Source organism: Pleurodeles waltl, chromosome 1_1 (genome assembly GCF_031143425.1).
Source record: "Pleurodeles waltl isolate 20211129_DDA chromosome 1_1, aPleWal1.hap1.20221129, whole genome shotgun sequence".
In the NCBI taxonomy this organism is placed as follows: Eukaryota; Metazoa; Chordata; class Amphibia; order Caudata; family Salamandridae; genus Pleurodeles; species Pleurodeles waltl.
In genome coordinates, this window is record NC_090436.1 from 180,314,411 (window position 1) to 180,330,846 (window position 16,436).

General features: G+C 45.9%; 1 protein-coding gene across 3 annotated transcripts in view; it reads left to right on the forward strand.

The window, feature by feature from the left end:
* MALT1 (MALT1 paracaspase) overlaps positions 1 to 16,436 on the forward strand; it is a 316,500-nt gene that overhangs the window by 254,323 nt on the left and 45,741 nt on the right. For all 3 annotated transcript variants that reach the window (XM_069220240.1, XM_069220250.1, XM_069220255.1), the window contains one exon: positions 8,577 to 8,726. In XM_069220240.1, coding sequence (XP_069076341.1) covers positions 8,577 to 8,726 — 150 coding nt within the window. The remainder of the gene's footprint in view (positions 1 to 8,576; positions 8,727 to 16,436) is intronic.

Consider the following 16,436-nt stretch of genomic DNA (forward strand, 5'->3'; position numbering starts at 1 on the left):
TGAAAATCTACATAGTAAAAATTGCCAACTGAAAACCATTGAAACAATGAGACACCAACAACCAGCTTAATTGTGCTAGTGAAAACACTTCGAATTTCCTGAGTGTAGTTTGTTATGAGTCCAAACACCCATTTGGTAGGAAGTAGTAGGTATACTTCAACTGGCTGCCATTCAGTACCCAGGGCTCCAGAGTACAAAGTCCCCCTGGCCCTCTCAGACAAACCTACTCCCCCGTCACCCTCCACTCACTCAACCCAGGCCCCCGCCCCACGTGCACCCCTTCCAGCCCCACACACACTCGTGGCCCCTTCACCTGCCACACCTGTCATTTCTCCTGCTCCACATCCCTCACACCACACACCAACCATAGCGACCCCCCCTTCAACAAACACAACACCCCCAATGCCATACTCACCTGCTCTGCCCCACCCCACCAACCAACCCCGCTGCACACCAGCCCACAACCAGAACACACCCCGAAACATCACCCTCATGCACCACACCAATACCACCCACCACAACCACCTCAACTGCCTGCTCCTCAACACCCGCTCCCTTCACAAACATGCCATAGAACTCTGGGACCTCATCACATCACATCACACTCACCTGACATCACCTTCCTCACTGAAACCTGGACCAACCCCTCCTTAGAACCCGACATAGCCATCACCACCCCCAAGGGATACAAACTCCAACGCAAAGACCGCCTCAACAGGACAGGTGGTGGCATCGCTATCCTACACAGGGACACCATAAAAGTCACCACCAGCTCCCAAGACACTATAGACAACACAGAACACATGCACTTCCTGATCCACATTAACAACAACCCCAACCTCAGAGATACATTCATCTACAGACCACCAGGACCACGCCCTGCCTTCTGCGACACCATCACCGACACCATCAGCTCGCACGCCCTCACCTCCACAGACTACATCCTCCTCGGTGATTTCAACTTTCACTTGCAAAACCTACAAGACCACAACTCTACCTCCCTCATAGACAACCTCACCAACCTCGGACTCAAACAACTGGTCACCGCACCCACCCACTCAACAGGACACACGCTTGATGCAATTTTCACCTCAAGCCAACACTTAGACTACACCCACACCACCGAACTCCTCTGGACTGACCACCACTGCATCCACTTCTCCTTCACCAAACCCCCCACACACCACCATCAACACACCACACCCTACCGCATGTGGGACAAGATCCCCACAGAACGACTAAACTCCCAACTGGCTCACAACCAGCCAACAACCCCAACACAGGAGCACACAACCTCTCCAAATGGATCACCACCTGCGCAGACACACTAACCCCCCCTCAGAAAACACATCGCCACCCGCAACATCAAGAACGCCCCATGGTTCACCCCCGAACTCCAAGACTCCCTCCACAACAAACTTCTCCACCCTCAAAACCACCATTCGCACCCATCACCAACTCATACGCACCGCCAAAAGAGATCACTACAAGACACGCCTTGACAACAACTCTCAAAACAGCAAAGAACTCTTCACCATCATTAATGAACTTGCCAAACCCAAAGCCAGCAACATAGACCCCTCACACACACAGCCCCTATGTGATGCCCTCTCCAACCACTTCCACCACAAAATCCTGGACATCCACAACAGCTTCATACCACACACACCCACCGCACACACCCCTCACTCACCCAACCCCCACTCATGACCCCCCCACCACACTCACCATTGGGCCCCCACCACACACGAAGAAACCGAAAAAAACATGAACTCCATCCGCTCCGAATCACCCTCCGACCCCTGTCCACATTGCATCTACAACAAAGCCAGCCCAACCATCGCCCCCATACTCCGCAACATAATCAATTCCTCTTTCGACTCCGCCCCCTACCCAGACCCCTGGAAGCACGCGGAAAAATCACCGCTCTCCTATCCCACTTCCTCGAAGCAAACAACACTCTTGACCCCTCACAATCCGGGTTCCGCAAGAACCACAGCGCGGAAACCGCCCTCATCACATGCACTGACGACATCAGGACCAAAGTCAACAAAGGCGAGACCGTCGTACTCATCCTCCTAGACCTCTCCGCAGCCTTTGACACCGTCTGCCACCGCACACGCCTCCACAACATAGGAATTCGCCACAAAGCCTTAGACTGGCTCACCTCCTTCCTCACCGACCGGACCCAGAGAGTCTGCCTTCCACCTTTCCACTCCACCACTACCAAGATCATCTGCGGAGTCCCCCAAGGCTCCTCCTTCAGCCCCACACGCTTCAACATCTACATGATCCCCCTAGCCAAAATCCTCAGAGCACACGGAATCACTATCTTCTCCTACGCAGATGACACCCAACTCATCCTCTCTCTCACCCGAAACCCCACCACCACCAAAACCAACCTACACGCTGCTCTCCTCGACACCGCCAACTGGATGACTACTAACCACCTCAAGCTCAACTCCAACAAAACTGAGATCATCCTCTTCGGCCCCAACAAAACCACATGGAATGACTCCTGGTGGCCCACCGCCCTAGGCCCCGCACCCACCCCCGCAATCCACGCACACAACCTCGGCATCATCCTAGACCCCTCCCTCTCCATGACACAGCAAATCAATTCCCTAACCTCCTCCTGCCTCCACACACTCCGCACTCAAAAAAAAAAATCCTTCAAATGGATTCCCCCAGAGACCAGAAAGACAGTCACCCATGCACTCATCAGCAGCAGACTAGACTACGGTAACGCCCTCTACGCCGGCACCACACTCAAACTCAAATGCAAACTCCAGAGAATCCAGAACACAGCCGCACGCCTCGTCCTTGGCCTCCCCTGCCACGAACGAATCTCACCACACCTCAAATCCCTTCACTGGCTCCCCATAGACAAGAGAATCACATTCAAGATCCTCATCCACGCTCACAAATCCCTCCACAACACCGGCCCAACCTACCTCAACGAAAGAGTGAACTTCCACATGCAACCTCAGATCAGCCGACCTCACCCTAGCCACAGTCCCCCGCATCCAATGCACCACCACAGGAGGCAGGTCCTTCTCCTACCTCGCCCCCAAGACCTGGAACTCCCTCCCCACCAACCTTTGCAAAACCAAAGACCTCCTGCTGTTCAGAAAGAACCTCAAGACATGGTTGTTCGAACAATGACCCTCCCTGCCCCCCTCTTGATTCCCCCCTCCCCCCCCCAGGGCCTTGAGACCCTCACGGGTGAGTAGCGCGCTCTATACATTTTTTGATTGATTGACTGTGTCTCCTAAATCATCGTATTGTGCACTTGCACTATGCATGCTTGTGGCTCCCACCGTACAATGTATTAAAAAGTTCAGTTTGTTTATTGGAGTTCTGTCCTTTATACTGTACATCTATTTACAGAAATCATTGCACACTATGTTTTATACAGTGCAGTATATATTGCGTCATAATGTGTATTACAGGCCAGATCCCGTGTACTCCTCACTATTGGTGCTTAAAACTAAAAGGTATTATAGCAGGCAATATCTAGCCAAGAGTACCTGTCTGTCACTGGGAAGTGCCGGAACTCTGCCATTAAAAACACTGCCCAACTCCTTCCATTGAGATGTGCAGGTACGTTCCCTTTAAAATTAAGCAAAGGACTACAGGAAAAAAGAATGCTGTGTTGCTGAAAGGACGGTCACTCTGTTGGACTTTGCTGTGCCTGCCTTCCTGCCTGCTGTCTCCTTGCCTGGGAGTGAGTACGACTGGATCTACATCTCTACATCCCCAGAACCAAAGTGACTCCAAGGACTCGCCTCCTTTTCCGCAGTCTCAGGGACATCGAACACTGCCCGCATCTCTCCTACAGCACCTGGACTCTGCCACCTGTGAGTCCTGCTCTGTCAGGTGGTACAAATCCAGTCCTAGGCCCTAGAAAGTGGGTTTTTCTGTGCTGCAATCCTCAACGTCATCGCCTTGCTGCTGTTGCAAAAATAGGCACACTGCATCCCTCCTTGACGTGGAGGACGAGGCCTTCGCATTACTGACTGCACGGCTCAGGACCGACGCATCACCATCATCCTGATGCATCACCTTTGCATCACGGAATGGGCAGCTCGACAACAAAGCACACCTTTCATTGAAAGGGTTCGATGTTGCAGCTTGAGGACATCACATCGACAACTGCGCAGCTCGACAATGCACCCCCTAACTGTGTGAATCGGAACCAACGCATCACCTTCGCATCGCCTCCTCAACGTCGATGCAAGCCTCCATTCAAGGCACTGTTTCAGTGTAACAAGGTTGGTCATTGTAGCCCCTTGCACTCCATCAGCCTGCACTTTGGAATTAACCAGGTCTAGCATGAACAGATAGCCCCGGTTGCCACTTTTTTAGTTTCTAAGCACTACAAGTGCAGATATTCCTTTAAAAAAATCATATCTCGACTTCTACATAGTGGAGTTTTGTCATTCAGGTCTTGTTTTGTTCGTTAAATCAGGGATCTATTTTTCCAGCTTGGTGTGGATTGTTTTTGTGTGGTGTTTCCACTGTTTTGCTGCTTTATGATTTGCACAGATATTTTGCACATTGGCCCTCAAGTTAAGCCTGCCTGCTCTGTGCCAGGTTACCAGAGGGCAAGCAAAGGTTAATTTGACTTATTCTGAGTAGGGTTAAGTTCCCTACTTGGACACAGTGCATACCCCTGCTAACTAGAGATCCAATTTCTAACATTTGTCATCAGCAGCGATGATAGGACTTTGTACCTTACAAATATTTGGTGTGCACTGCCATCCACATAGAAGACCAATTTGAATCAATAGTCTCTGATCCCCATTAGCAGCTTATTTTATTCTATTCTCCTTGATTTGCATTTTTGCTTTTTCCTAAAATCATGTCTTTGACTTGAGGTTCTACATCTGCAAAAAAGGATTTGGTGGTAGCCAAGCTTGAGGGAACATTGTGGCCCAGCTCTGAGATTTCTGCAAGGACTTTGGGCTTCCTGTAAAAAACATCTAGCAGGAAGGTGGAGCTGCAAAAGGCACTGATAGAATGGCCAGATTCCCATGCTGCATTGAATGTGGGCCAGAGGAAGAACAGGATATGGAGGGTGATCTGGACCAGGGCCCAGAGGAGGGTCTTGGGCAGCTCCCTGTGGAGGAGGGGGACAACATCCTTCCAGGATTGGAAATTCCATCCCGGATGGGCAGCAGTGTGGCATCCAGAGTCCTGTCCCCAGAGGAGCTGGAGGACAGGAGGGACAAGAGGAAATTGAAACTGAATTTGGCCAAGCTCCAACTAGAGAAGGAGGGAGCCTTAGAAGAGAAAAAATGGCAATGGAGGAGGAGGAGATGAGGATGTTGGCTAAGGAACTGAGCTTGAGAGAACAGACCCCAAACCGAGGAGGGTGGAGCATTTCTTCAGTGCCCTCAGTAAGGTCCACATACACAAGGATGTGATGTCTGACATTGTGATGGGAGACGACATAGACAGAAGGTTTGAAGCCTATGAGATTGCTATGCCGATGCACAAGGTCCCTGAGGAGGATTGGATAGCTAGTGTGTTGAGGTAAATTCCTAGTCAGGGGAGGGACACTCTACTGGCCCTAGAAGGGAGAGAGAAGTTGAGGTATCCCCCCCATGAAGGAGACCCAAGTCAGAAAGTTTGGATTGACCGCAGAAAAGTACAGGCAGATGTTCAGGGACAGTCGAAAGCTATCCCAAGAGACTTGTGTGGATTCCTTTTGCAAGGCACTGGATGCTTGGGTGAGGGGCAGTGAGATAAAGGATTACCAGCGGCTGTATAATTTGATTGCAAAAGAGCACATGTTCAATCTTTGTTTTCCAGATCTGTGCCAACAATTGTTTACAGTAAGCTCTCTGACCCCAGGGAACTTGCTAAGGAGGAGGATCATTGGATCAGAACTCGGGTCCGCATGAAGGTACCTGGGAGCAACACCCAAGAAGGGTGGTTCAGGGTCCCCTCAGCAGTGTGAGGGTGAGGTCAAGGGAGGCACAGACAATTCTCAGAGTAAGGGGGGAGAAAAGGGTTTCCATGCCCTTACTGAAAAACAGGGAGGAGATTCTGGTAGGCCGTGGCTCAGGGTGCCCCAATTCCAACCATGCTGCTTTGATTGTTCTCAGTTAGAACACAAGCAGGCGGACTCTGTCCTAAGAAACCACCCACTGGTGAGATCTCTTCAAGGGTGGTCATTTTGGCCTGGCGGGTAAATAGCCCCTAGGGACAGGTAATAGAACATGCCGTGATCTCCCTCAGTTGGGAGGTGGACTCAGAGGGTGAGTTGGTGATCCCTGTGGGTGGAAGTCGTCAGGTGAATGCAGTCCCAGACACTGCTCTAAGGGATACCAGGGTGAGCTGTACCATGATAGTGGAAAGGGTAATTTCCCCAGAGAAGTACACCGGCCAGGCGTGCATAGTGAGTCTAGCACATTGGCAGGACTTCTTCCGCCCTATGCCCAAGTTATCCTGAGAATGGGGCAGGGAGGTGGCCCAGAGGAGGGTCATATGTAGTCCCCAGATGTTTCTGGGCTGTCTTCTGAGAAATGAGTGGCCCTGTGTTAGGGTAATTGGGAGGGGTGGCTGCCACAGGCAGGGTGCCTGTCAGTCCAGTTTTCTGGGGGTACCACTCCCAAGGGGAGGGTACAAGACCCCATGTTGGGGAAAGGGGTGAGGGAGAGCCCACACGTCTTCCCCACTTCAAAGGCACAACTGGGTATAAGAACTGGGCCTCAGACACCATCAAAGCAGTACACTGCTGGACCTGAGAACATTCTGCCAGGAAGTAGGACTGCTGTGCTGCTCAAGGGACTGCCACTCTACTGGACCTTGCTGGACTACTGCTATGCTGTGCCCACCCTGCTACATCATTGCCTGGGAGTGAGAAGGACTGGGCCTCCATCTCCACACCCTAGAACCAAAGTGACTCCAAGGACTTGCTAGCTTGCCTCCTGTTCTGCAGTCTCGGGAACATCAAAGACTGTCTGCATCTCCCCCACAGCACCTGGACCCTGTCACCTGAGAATCTTGCCCAGCCAAGTGGTGCTCATATAGTCCTGGACCCTTGAAAGTGGGTTTTTCTGTGCTACAACCCTTAACATCGCCGCCTCGTCACTGTTGCACCGATGGAAACAGCTGCATCCCTCCTTGATGCTGATGCATAGTCACTGAGGATGAGGACTTCACATCACTGACTGCGTGGTCAGGATCCACACATCACCATTAGCACCAATGCATCACCTTCACATCTCCGACTACCCAGCTCGACAACCTAGCATTGCCCTCATTGCAAAGGGTTCAATGCTGCAACTACAGCACATAGCATCGATGATTGCGCGGCTCGATGATGTATCCCTTGACTGTGTGGATTGGAACCGACACATCACCTTTGCATTGCCTCCTCAATTTTTAAGCAATAATCCATCCAATGAACTGTTTCAGAGGGACATCATAGTGCTCCACTGGCTCCACTGGGTCGGCCTGAGCTTTGGATTTACTCCTGTCTAACGTGACCACATAGCTCTGGTTGGCGCTTTAAGTTCCTAAGCACTGCAATTGCAGGTATTCTTTAAAGATTCATATCTCGACTTCTACTTTTTGGATTTTTGTCATTTTAGTCTTGTTTTGTTAATTAAATTAAGAACTAGTTTTCCAGCGTGGTGTGGATAGTTTTGGTGTGTGGTTGCCACTGTTTTACTGTTATAAGTGTTGCAAAAATACTTTACACATTGCCTCCTAAGTTAAACATGCCTGCTCTGTGCCAAGCTACCAGAGGGTGAGCACAGGTACATTGACTAGGACTGTAGTCCCTACTTGGACAGAGTGCATATCCCTGCTAACTAGAGACCCAATTTCTAACAAAGAGTAAAATGAGATAATTATGGAATGTATTTGGCACACTACACAAAATTGTGCATAGCAGTTATTTCACACAACCTTAGTATTAAATGCCCAGTCATTGCCACCTACATGGTAGAGGTTATTTCTACCTGTAGAGCAATGCAACTGAATAATGCCCTGTAATATGTTAAACTCTTCAGTTCAGTCTGTGTGGGCCGTTTGTACAGGTTAATGAAGAGTAATGCACTAATGATATGGCTTCATTCTGCCTGCCTTTCCAATTTCTGAAATTACCTGTGTGCTCTCAAGTAGCCTACATGACCTATAGTGCTTTATAAAACTTCTAAATAAATGTTTGTTTAATAAAGAAGTACTGCTCTATTCACTTTACTTTATCTTTTCTGTATGTGCCTTATTAAGTTATGCAATAATTACTGTACAGGTTGGACTCCTTTTTTTAATGGACAGTCTTTCTGTTTTTCACTTTTAAACTACTGGAATAAGATAGCTCAGTGAGGCCAATTACTACACAGTCAACTGCTGGCTACTGTTTTGGATCACTGGAAGTCCAGCTGGGCCTGCGAGCTTCACTAGATGTGTTAAATTGGTTTATAACAAGATATTATTCAAATTCCTAGAGGCGATTACAGCACTATAAATTTAGTCCTGGTTATTGGAATTAAACAAAGGTTTCCTATAGTGTTTCTTGAATTGTAAAGCAAGTGTCTCTTCTGATATTTGTTTCTTAGACATGGGCAAGTTCCACCTGACCAGAGGCAAGCAGGCCTTGGAGATCCGCAGCAGCCTGTCCGAGAAGAGAGCGCTGACAGATCCTGTACAGCAGTCGGAGTGTTCTGCCGAGTCCTTGGCAAGGAACAAGCAGTGGGCAAAAGCACACGGTAAAAGGATCTCATCCGCATTGACAGTTTATAGACATCGGATGAAACTGTGGGAAAGAGGAATACCCGAGGGTTATCATCAGCGGTCGACGTGAATTAAAAAAACATATGGGAACTGTAACGTTGTGCTCACTAGGGGGCGGGACAATCAATCTGGGGTCAAAGGCATGGTTAAAAAAAAAAAATTCTGTAGTTTTGTTGGTCTTTCATCTTCAGGTAATTACATATAAAATAATGCACAACTTGAATGAAAAAAATGCAAGTTAAGTTATTCAGTGTGAAATGGCCTATCGCACATTATGAAATGTCAGAGAGTCACAGAATTGAGCCCTGGTTGGGGCAGTGGGAGTAATGAGAGGTCCCAATTTTTAGCAAAAAAAACAGTGAATATGGAAGTCGTTATTTTAAACCTGCTTTACACACACTGAGATAGGCTGCTGAAAAATGTGCAAAAAGGTTTAAGCAAAAATATAGATTTAGTAATACACAGACTACTTACTGCAGTTTTTTAAATAACTGTCTTTTAAAAGGACCCACTGCACAGCTCAGCTGGTATCATTCTCGCATTATTACTCAAAAATAATACATTTGTGTCATCAGGAAGGTTCAAGTGTTACCAGTAGCGGCCCATCCTTTAGGGCGGAGGGGCCACGCCCCCTCACCCCATGAAGAGTGTCTGTCAGGCTGAACAAAGGTCAGCCTGACAGACACTCTTTATGTTCAGGTCAGGCAGCCAGGAGCAGACATGCGCGATTTGCGCAGACTCCTAGCTGCCTGAGCTGAACTTTGCTGGGCTGAGGAGATCACGACCCTTATGGGCGTGATCTCCTCGGCCCAGCAAAGGTGCCTCCAGGCCCTCCCCTGGGTGACGAGGAAAGCGTCACCCATTGACACTCTCCCTGGGCGCTTCAGGTTTAAGCCCTGAAGCGCCCAGGGCGAGTGTCAATCAGTGACACTTCGTCACAGAGTGAGGTGGGGTCAGCAGTCTCACTGACCCCATCCCACTCTGTGACGAGGCTGGGACTGCTGCCTTCCCTCATTGGCTGACCTAAGGTCAGCCAATGAAGGAAGGCAGCAGTCCCAACCCTCCTGGGACCTGGAGGCTGAAGGTAAGTGTGTGTGTGTGTGTGTGTGTGTATGTGTGTTATGTTTTCCTTTGAATGTTTGGTGCGCGCGTGCATGTTTGAGTGTTATGAGTGTTGTTCATGGATGTGCGTGCGTGTGTGTGTGTGAAAGAATGAATGTGTTTGATCTTGTAAAATGAATGTTTGGTGCGTGCGTGCATGTTTGAATGGAATGAGTGTTGTTACTGGATGTGAGTGCGTGCGTGTGTGTAAGAATGAATGTGTGTGAATTTGTAAAATGAATGGTGCGTGCGTGCATGTTTGAATGGAATGAGTGTTGTTAATGGGTGAGCGTGCGTGCGTGCGTGTCTGGGTGTGAAAGAATGAGTCTGTGTGTGTGTTTGTGTGTGTGCCCCGCCCGCCCTCCTCCCAAAGCTGCCGGCCGCCACTGAGTGTTACCATCAATTAAAGCCAATGCTGGCTTCTAAGAACACTTTACATTTGCAGATTGACCAGTTGCACACATTTACATTTCTTTCAGGCAAGCAGACACCCTGGTAAAAAGGTAAGTTTAGCAGACTGGGCTCGCTGCTCGGTGAAGGGGTAGGGTGGCACTGGGGATGTGTTTGGGGGGTAATAGACATTAAATTGAAAAAAAAAAAAACGTTTACTTGCCTCGCTTCCTTGCCGCACTGCTGCTCCTTCTTCCTGGTGACAGGAGGCACAGGCTCCCAGCGTGCTGTGCAGCCAGCCCTAATGTTGCATGAAAGCAGCGTTAGGATTGGCTAGAGAGCCCTGGCTGGGCGCTCCCAGGCAAACTGGAAACCTGTGCATACTCTTTCCAGCCTGGCAACACAGTGCCGGGCTGGAAAGAGCACCTTGCACATTGTGTTTGGCCGGCTCGAGAAAGCTGGCCAAACATACATGCGCACTGAGGGCAAGTGCTGTGCACTCTCCCTTGTCCCCAATGTCATGCCCCTTTACTAACGAAACGATAATACACATAAAGGCATTTCAACTCTCAAAATGAACCGTCGGGACAGTTGTCTTTTCACAATTAGTAAAGGGAACTGTTTTTCTTAAAGTATGGGCAAATCGTGCCCCTCAGTTCCCGCCCACCGCGACTACTGATTATAATCAGGAAACGACCAATGTACAAATATGTAAGAGCAGGATTTTAAAGAATAAAAGCATTGTATCTGTTTAGAGAATTTACATTTGCAAGGAAATTGAAAACCTTTTTATGAAATGATTATCAATTGAAATCAACATTTCACCATGCCAGATCAGGAAATAGCAGGGAAGCTAGTGCAATATTTAAGTGTGTTTGGCAGAGCCTCAAATCTCCTAAATTATGAACAAACACTGACAAAGCCAATAGTTTTTTTTCTATCATAGAATGCAGTACTTTATTGCTGAGCAAGGGATTTCCTAACAATTGAATGGGTGTCCAGATGATCGATGGGTGAGTGGACAGACATGCAAGTCGATGGGCCTTCAGGAGTGGGTACCTGTGTGAAAGATTGTGATGATGCATGACTGAGCGGCTAGATGAATGGATGGTGAATTATTGCGTCGATGAATAAAAGATTGATGGATGGATGGATACATGCATGGATGTGAGGATAGATAGATGAATAAGTAATGCAGTTGCTGAATAGTGATCTCTAAGTACATGGTGTGCCACCCACACAGTAAAAAGGTAGTGTCTTCAATCAGACATTCTTGGCATGCTTCTTGATGCCCATGGGGGTCCTCTGTCATCACCCAGTCACTCTCTGTCACAGTTTGCCTAATTTTTCACATTCCTTACATTAAATGTGTTAGCTGCAATTATGTCTCTTTATGCTACTGCAAAGGCAAAGTAATTACATTTGTAAAAAATTTCCTGTGGCTTATTAGTTTTAATAGTGTAAAAATCACTTGGGCATCTCATTTAATGAGAGTGCCTAGAAACAGGGAGACTGGAAACAACAGTGTTCTTCACAAGAGAAGGATGCGATCAACCATTATTTTAAAAGTTTCATTTTCATGGAAAATGGGGAGTGAAGTAGTTGCATGGTATGGTGTAGCTCTGTACTGACCACACAGGTACCTGCAAACAGTGACACATTGTGCTGAAATTTTAACTCCGACAAGAAATGCTGATACCTCCCGCATGTTAATTATAAAATACAATGTATGTGTTTTTATAGCCGGTGTTATTCTCATTTAGTAGCACTGTAGTAGGTCAATGGTGTGGCACTCTTTTTATTATAATGCACACAATATTCATGGAGGAATCATTTGCATTTAAATATTTCATCGATATTAAATACTATTAATGTAATTAACCATAGATTAAATTCTATAAATGAATAAATCTTCAAAAATCGTGTAATTAAGAATTTTTATGTATGCACTAATAATATATTCATCAATATAGCAAAGCAACAAAGATAATTTTTTGTGTTTTCAGAACAGGATAGTCTGTCAAAGTGGATTAACTCAAAATAATTGTTGCTTTTAACATCAGCTTCCAAGAACAGCACTGCTTAATCCTTTTAGTTCGGCACATCCGATGCTAGTCAGTTACTCCAGTATAAAGAAAGGGGATGCAATTTCACCACAGATACGTAAACTACAACCGGGCTCGAATCAATGATAGAGCTTTGACACATTGTCCTGAGGATGGTCTCATGGACGGTTTAAGCCTTGGGAGACTAAAACGTCGACCTTATAAACTCCATGACTCAATTCTTCCCATGAGCTGCTGGAGTCCATTAGGTGTGATTTCTCATTGCTTGAAAGACTGCACATAGGACTCAAACCTTTTGTGGTTGGAGAGTCCAAGAGGGTAGGTGCTTTCCTTCTGTCCCTTAGATGCAAAGGGATTGTGGACTAGAGGGGTCACCAGTGCATTTGTATAAAAATACTACAAATTATCTTTGTTGCTTTACTGTATTGATGAATATATTATTAGTGCATATATAAATATTCTTCATTTTTCCAGAAACAAATTACACGCTGTTTGAAGATTTATTCGGTTATGGAATTTGATCTATGGTTAATTACAATATTAATAGTATTTAATATCATTGAAATATTTGTATGCAAATGATTCCTCCATGAACATTTTGTGCTTTACAGTTTAGATTACCCAGTTCTGTGGGGAATATTGGGTTACCCTGTTTATTTGTGACTCATTTTATTGTGGCATCATTTTAGAAAGCCTGGTAAGATAAATAATTGGGTTAGCAGCAATCCTGGGATTTGGAGAAACAACTTGAAAGTAATGCATTTTTTGTTTTATCTGCACAACATCAGAATACAAGGACCCAGTCAGTTAGCCTGCCACCGTATTACTTGTGTGCCCGTGACCTCATCGGCGGAGTTCCCCAAGGATCCTCCCTGTCCCCAACCCTCTTCAACGCATATATGATCCTTCTAGTCAGTGTCATCTGCTGTCATGACATCAAAGTTCTTTCCTAAGCCGATGGCACACCACTGATTTTCTCCTTCACAGACAAGATGCCCGTACCCTGATCAAGTTCAATGCCTGAAATCACTCACTGGATGGAGACCAACTATCTGAAGCTGAACACCGACAAGACTGGACTTGTGATCTTCGGGAAGAGCATTTCACTGTGGGACTCCACCCGGTGGCCAAGAGAGCTTGGACAAATACCACCACCCATGCCAAGAATCTCGGGATTGTTATTGATAGCAAACTTGACATGATCACCAAAGTCAATGCCGTCACCCCCTCATGCTTCCTTACCGTGATGATGCTGGGGAAGATTTTCAAATGGCTTCCAAACAGCACACAGAAAACCATTACACAGCAAGCTGGATTACGGGAACACCATCTATGCCGGGGTCAATAAAAAATTCACAGAAAGGCTGAAGACCACTAGGAACTCGGTGGCCAGAATCACTCTCAACTTCCCACACTGCACTTACATCACACCACAACTGAAGGAGCTCCACTGGTTTCCCATACACAAAGGAGCACAATTCAAACTCTTCACCCACCCTTTCAAGGCATAACATAAACCTGGCCCAGCAAACTTCAGAAATCTCATCTGCTTTCACAAACCTTCCAGACGCCTTTACTTTTCCCTACTCCTACTTACACAAAGCATACAGAAAACCGGATCTGGCAGTCAAGACTTCTCCTAAAGCGTGGAACAATGTGCTGCTACACGCAAGAGCCTCCTCATGTATTGAATCCCACAAGAATCCCACAAGAAGCTGAAGACCTAGCTTTTTGGGTAGGCCTACTAGGCCCTAGGTTTGGATAGGCGCCCACTTTCTCAGCTCCAGGATGCCCCTCCAGGTGATAGCGTGCTCTACAAATCTGCATAATATAACATAAAATCTAGACACAACAGGGTAGCCATCTTGAAAGTATGGAAAATATAATTTTCTATACTTTCAAATTAAAAGATGAATAGCCACGGTTATTGGGTTTGTCAGTACCTGTACAATTTCAAAAGCATCTGTTGTGGCGACTCTTGTCCCTGGATCCTATTCTCAACCTGTTAACAGAGTTCAACCAGGTAAACACTCTTTTCATTCTAAATAATGTATTCCACAGTGGTAATTCTGACTATGACCTCTTTTAATTCTTAGCTGTCTGGTCCTTTGTATTCTGTCTCTTTGGGGGGTTGGGGTTAATCCTCTCCTTTTCTCTCTATTCAACTTGCAGCTCATAATCAATTTCTGTTTTGTATTTTTTCAGTGTATATGTTTCTCCTTTGTCAAATCAGTTTTGTTTCATTTAATGACTCACACACCCCTTAAATCATTTTGGCACTCTATTTCTTTCTCTTCTCTCCCAGTTTCTGTGCTTTCTGTCCATCTTTTTACATGAAGGTGAGTAGAAGTAAAATTCACATATCCCTCTTTCAGGATCGTGCACCTCTTTTCCCATTCTGCCATGACCTATCATTCTCCTCTGTTTTACTCTCTCATCTCCAGCATGCACTCTTGCCGTTATGATGGAGTCTTTGCATGCCACCTTCCTTTGATTTTCAGTGCACAAGCTGCCTGTCATAAATTTTCACCCTCCTATGTGCCCCACTTCAGAGTCTTTTCTTCTTATTCATACTTCTAATTGTGCCTTTTTATTTTGATATTCAAATATATCTAATCGCTGCCTACTTGCATTTCTTTATTTGATGATTATCCCTTTTGCTTACCATGTCTTCTTTGATTTTAATCTCTTTGTTTGCAGTCTGTAACACCTATGAAACCTTTCTATCAAGGCTCCTCAAAAAATAATTATCTTGCTGCTGTATCTGGGCATGTCGTATACATTGACGGGAGATGTGACTGAGCTCAAACATTACACAAACAAAAAAAATACCCATGGGTTGCACTGAATGGGCCACATTTAGCGGGAATTTATAGCAATAAGAAAGAGAGGGAGGGAAAGAGATACCCGTACAGCAGTTTATTTCAGTCTCAGCTCCTAAAACCGAAATAAAACAAATAAAAAGTCATGCTGTTACCTTCAAATTTGCTGAAAAGCAATAATAAACAAGTTGAGAGACTGATAAGGCAGCAAGGACTCGATGTACAAAGCAGAAATAAAAATATTGCATGGACTATAGTTCTCGAAGTGTCTGATTTGCATATACTTAGGGTTTCCTTATGGTTCTGAATGCTGTCGTTTTCAATAGCCATTTCCAAGTGCTAGACTAAAGAACAAGTGCAATTGTAACAGGTTGTAGATTGACCAAGAACGCCCATTATATGTGAAAGATGCAAGCAGTAAAGTGTCTGGTCTAAATTGGAATCCATAGGACTTTAGCCTTCACTGGTTCCACCTCATTCAAATAAGATTCAGAGACTGGAACACTTTTTAATGCTAAGAATGTATCTGTCCTATGGGGTAACCTTGGCAGCCAATTGATTCTCTCTAAACCAGGCTTCTCCAATGAGTAGATTGTGAGCTACTGGTAGCTCTCCTCCTACCTGTGGGCAGCCCAGCCTACTAAATTAGACAGTTTTGCTTGTTTGAATACATATATTTATTCCAAAATTGAAAAGTGTGTTTTTGAGATAACGTGTGTATTTTCAAAACTCATAAGCTAAGATTTAAAGAAAAATACTCAGATTTTAAAATAGTTTTTAAAGATGATATTTGAGTGATAAATGAGATAGCACTGGGATGACTTATTATTGCTAAATATTTACCACCACTGCAACTACGGATATTGTGTATTAAATATGTAAAGACATCCCAAAGAGACAAATCCTTTTTTTTTTCTATTTTTTTTTTAACATAATTGCAGGGAACCATATGTTATGCATGGTGACAGTCTTGCATGGGGTGCCCACTAATATTATCTTGTCCATTCGGTCAATATGATAATGCTTATAATATTAGGAGCTTAGGATGCTTTTCATTGAACATTCATAGATAATATTACAGAAAAGGTTGGAGGAACCTGATCTAAACCTTTCACTTGAAAACATGTTATAATCCTGCTGTGTCCCCCTTGGGCTCATCCCTCAGCCCCATGCCGTTCAACGGATATATAACCCTGCTGGCCAACATCATCAGATCCCATGCTCTTAATATAAATTTGTACGCAGACGACACCCAGCTCATCCTTTCACTCACCGATGACCCTCCACCACCAGAACCAGCTTCAAC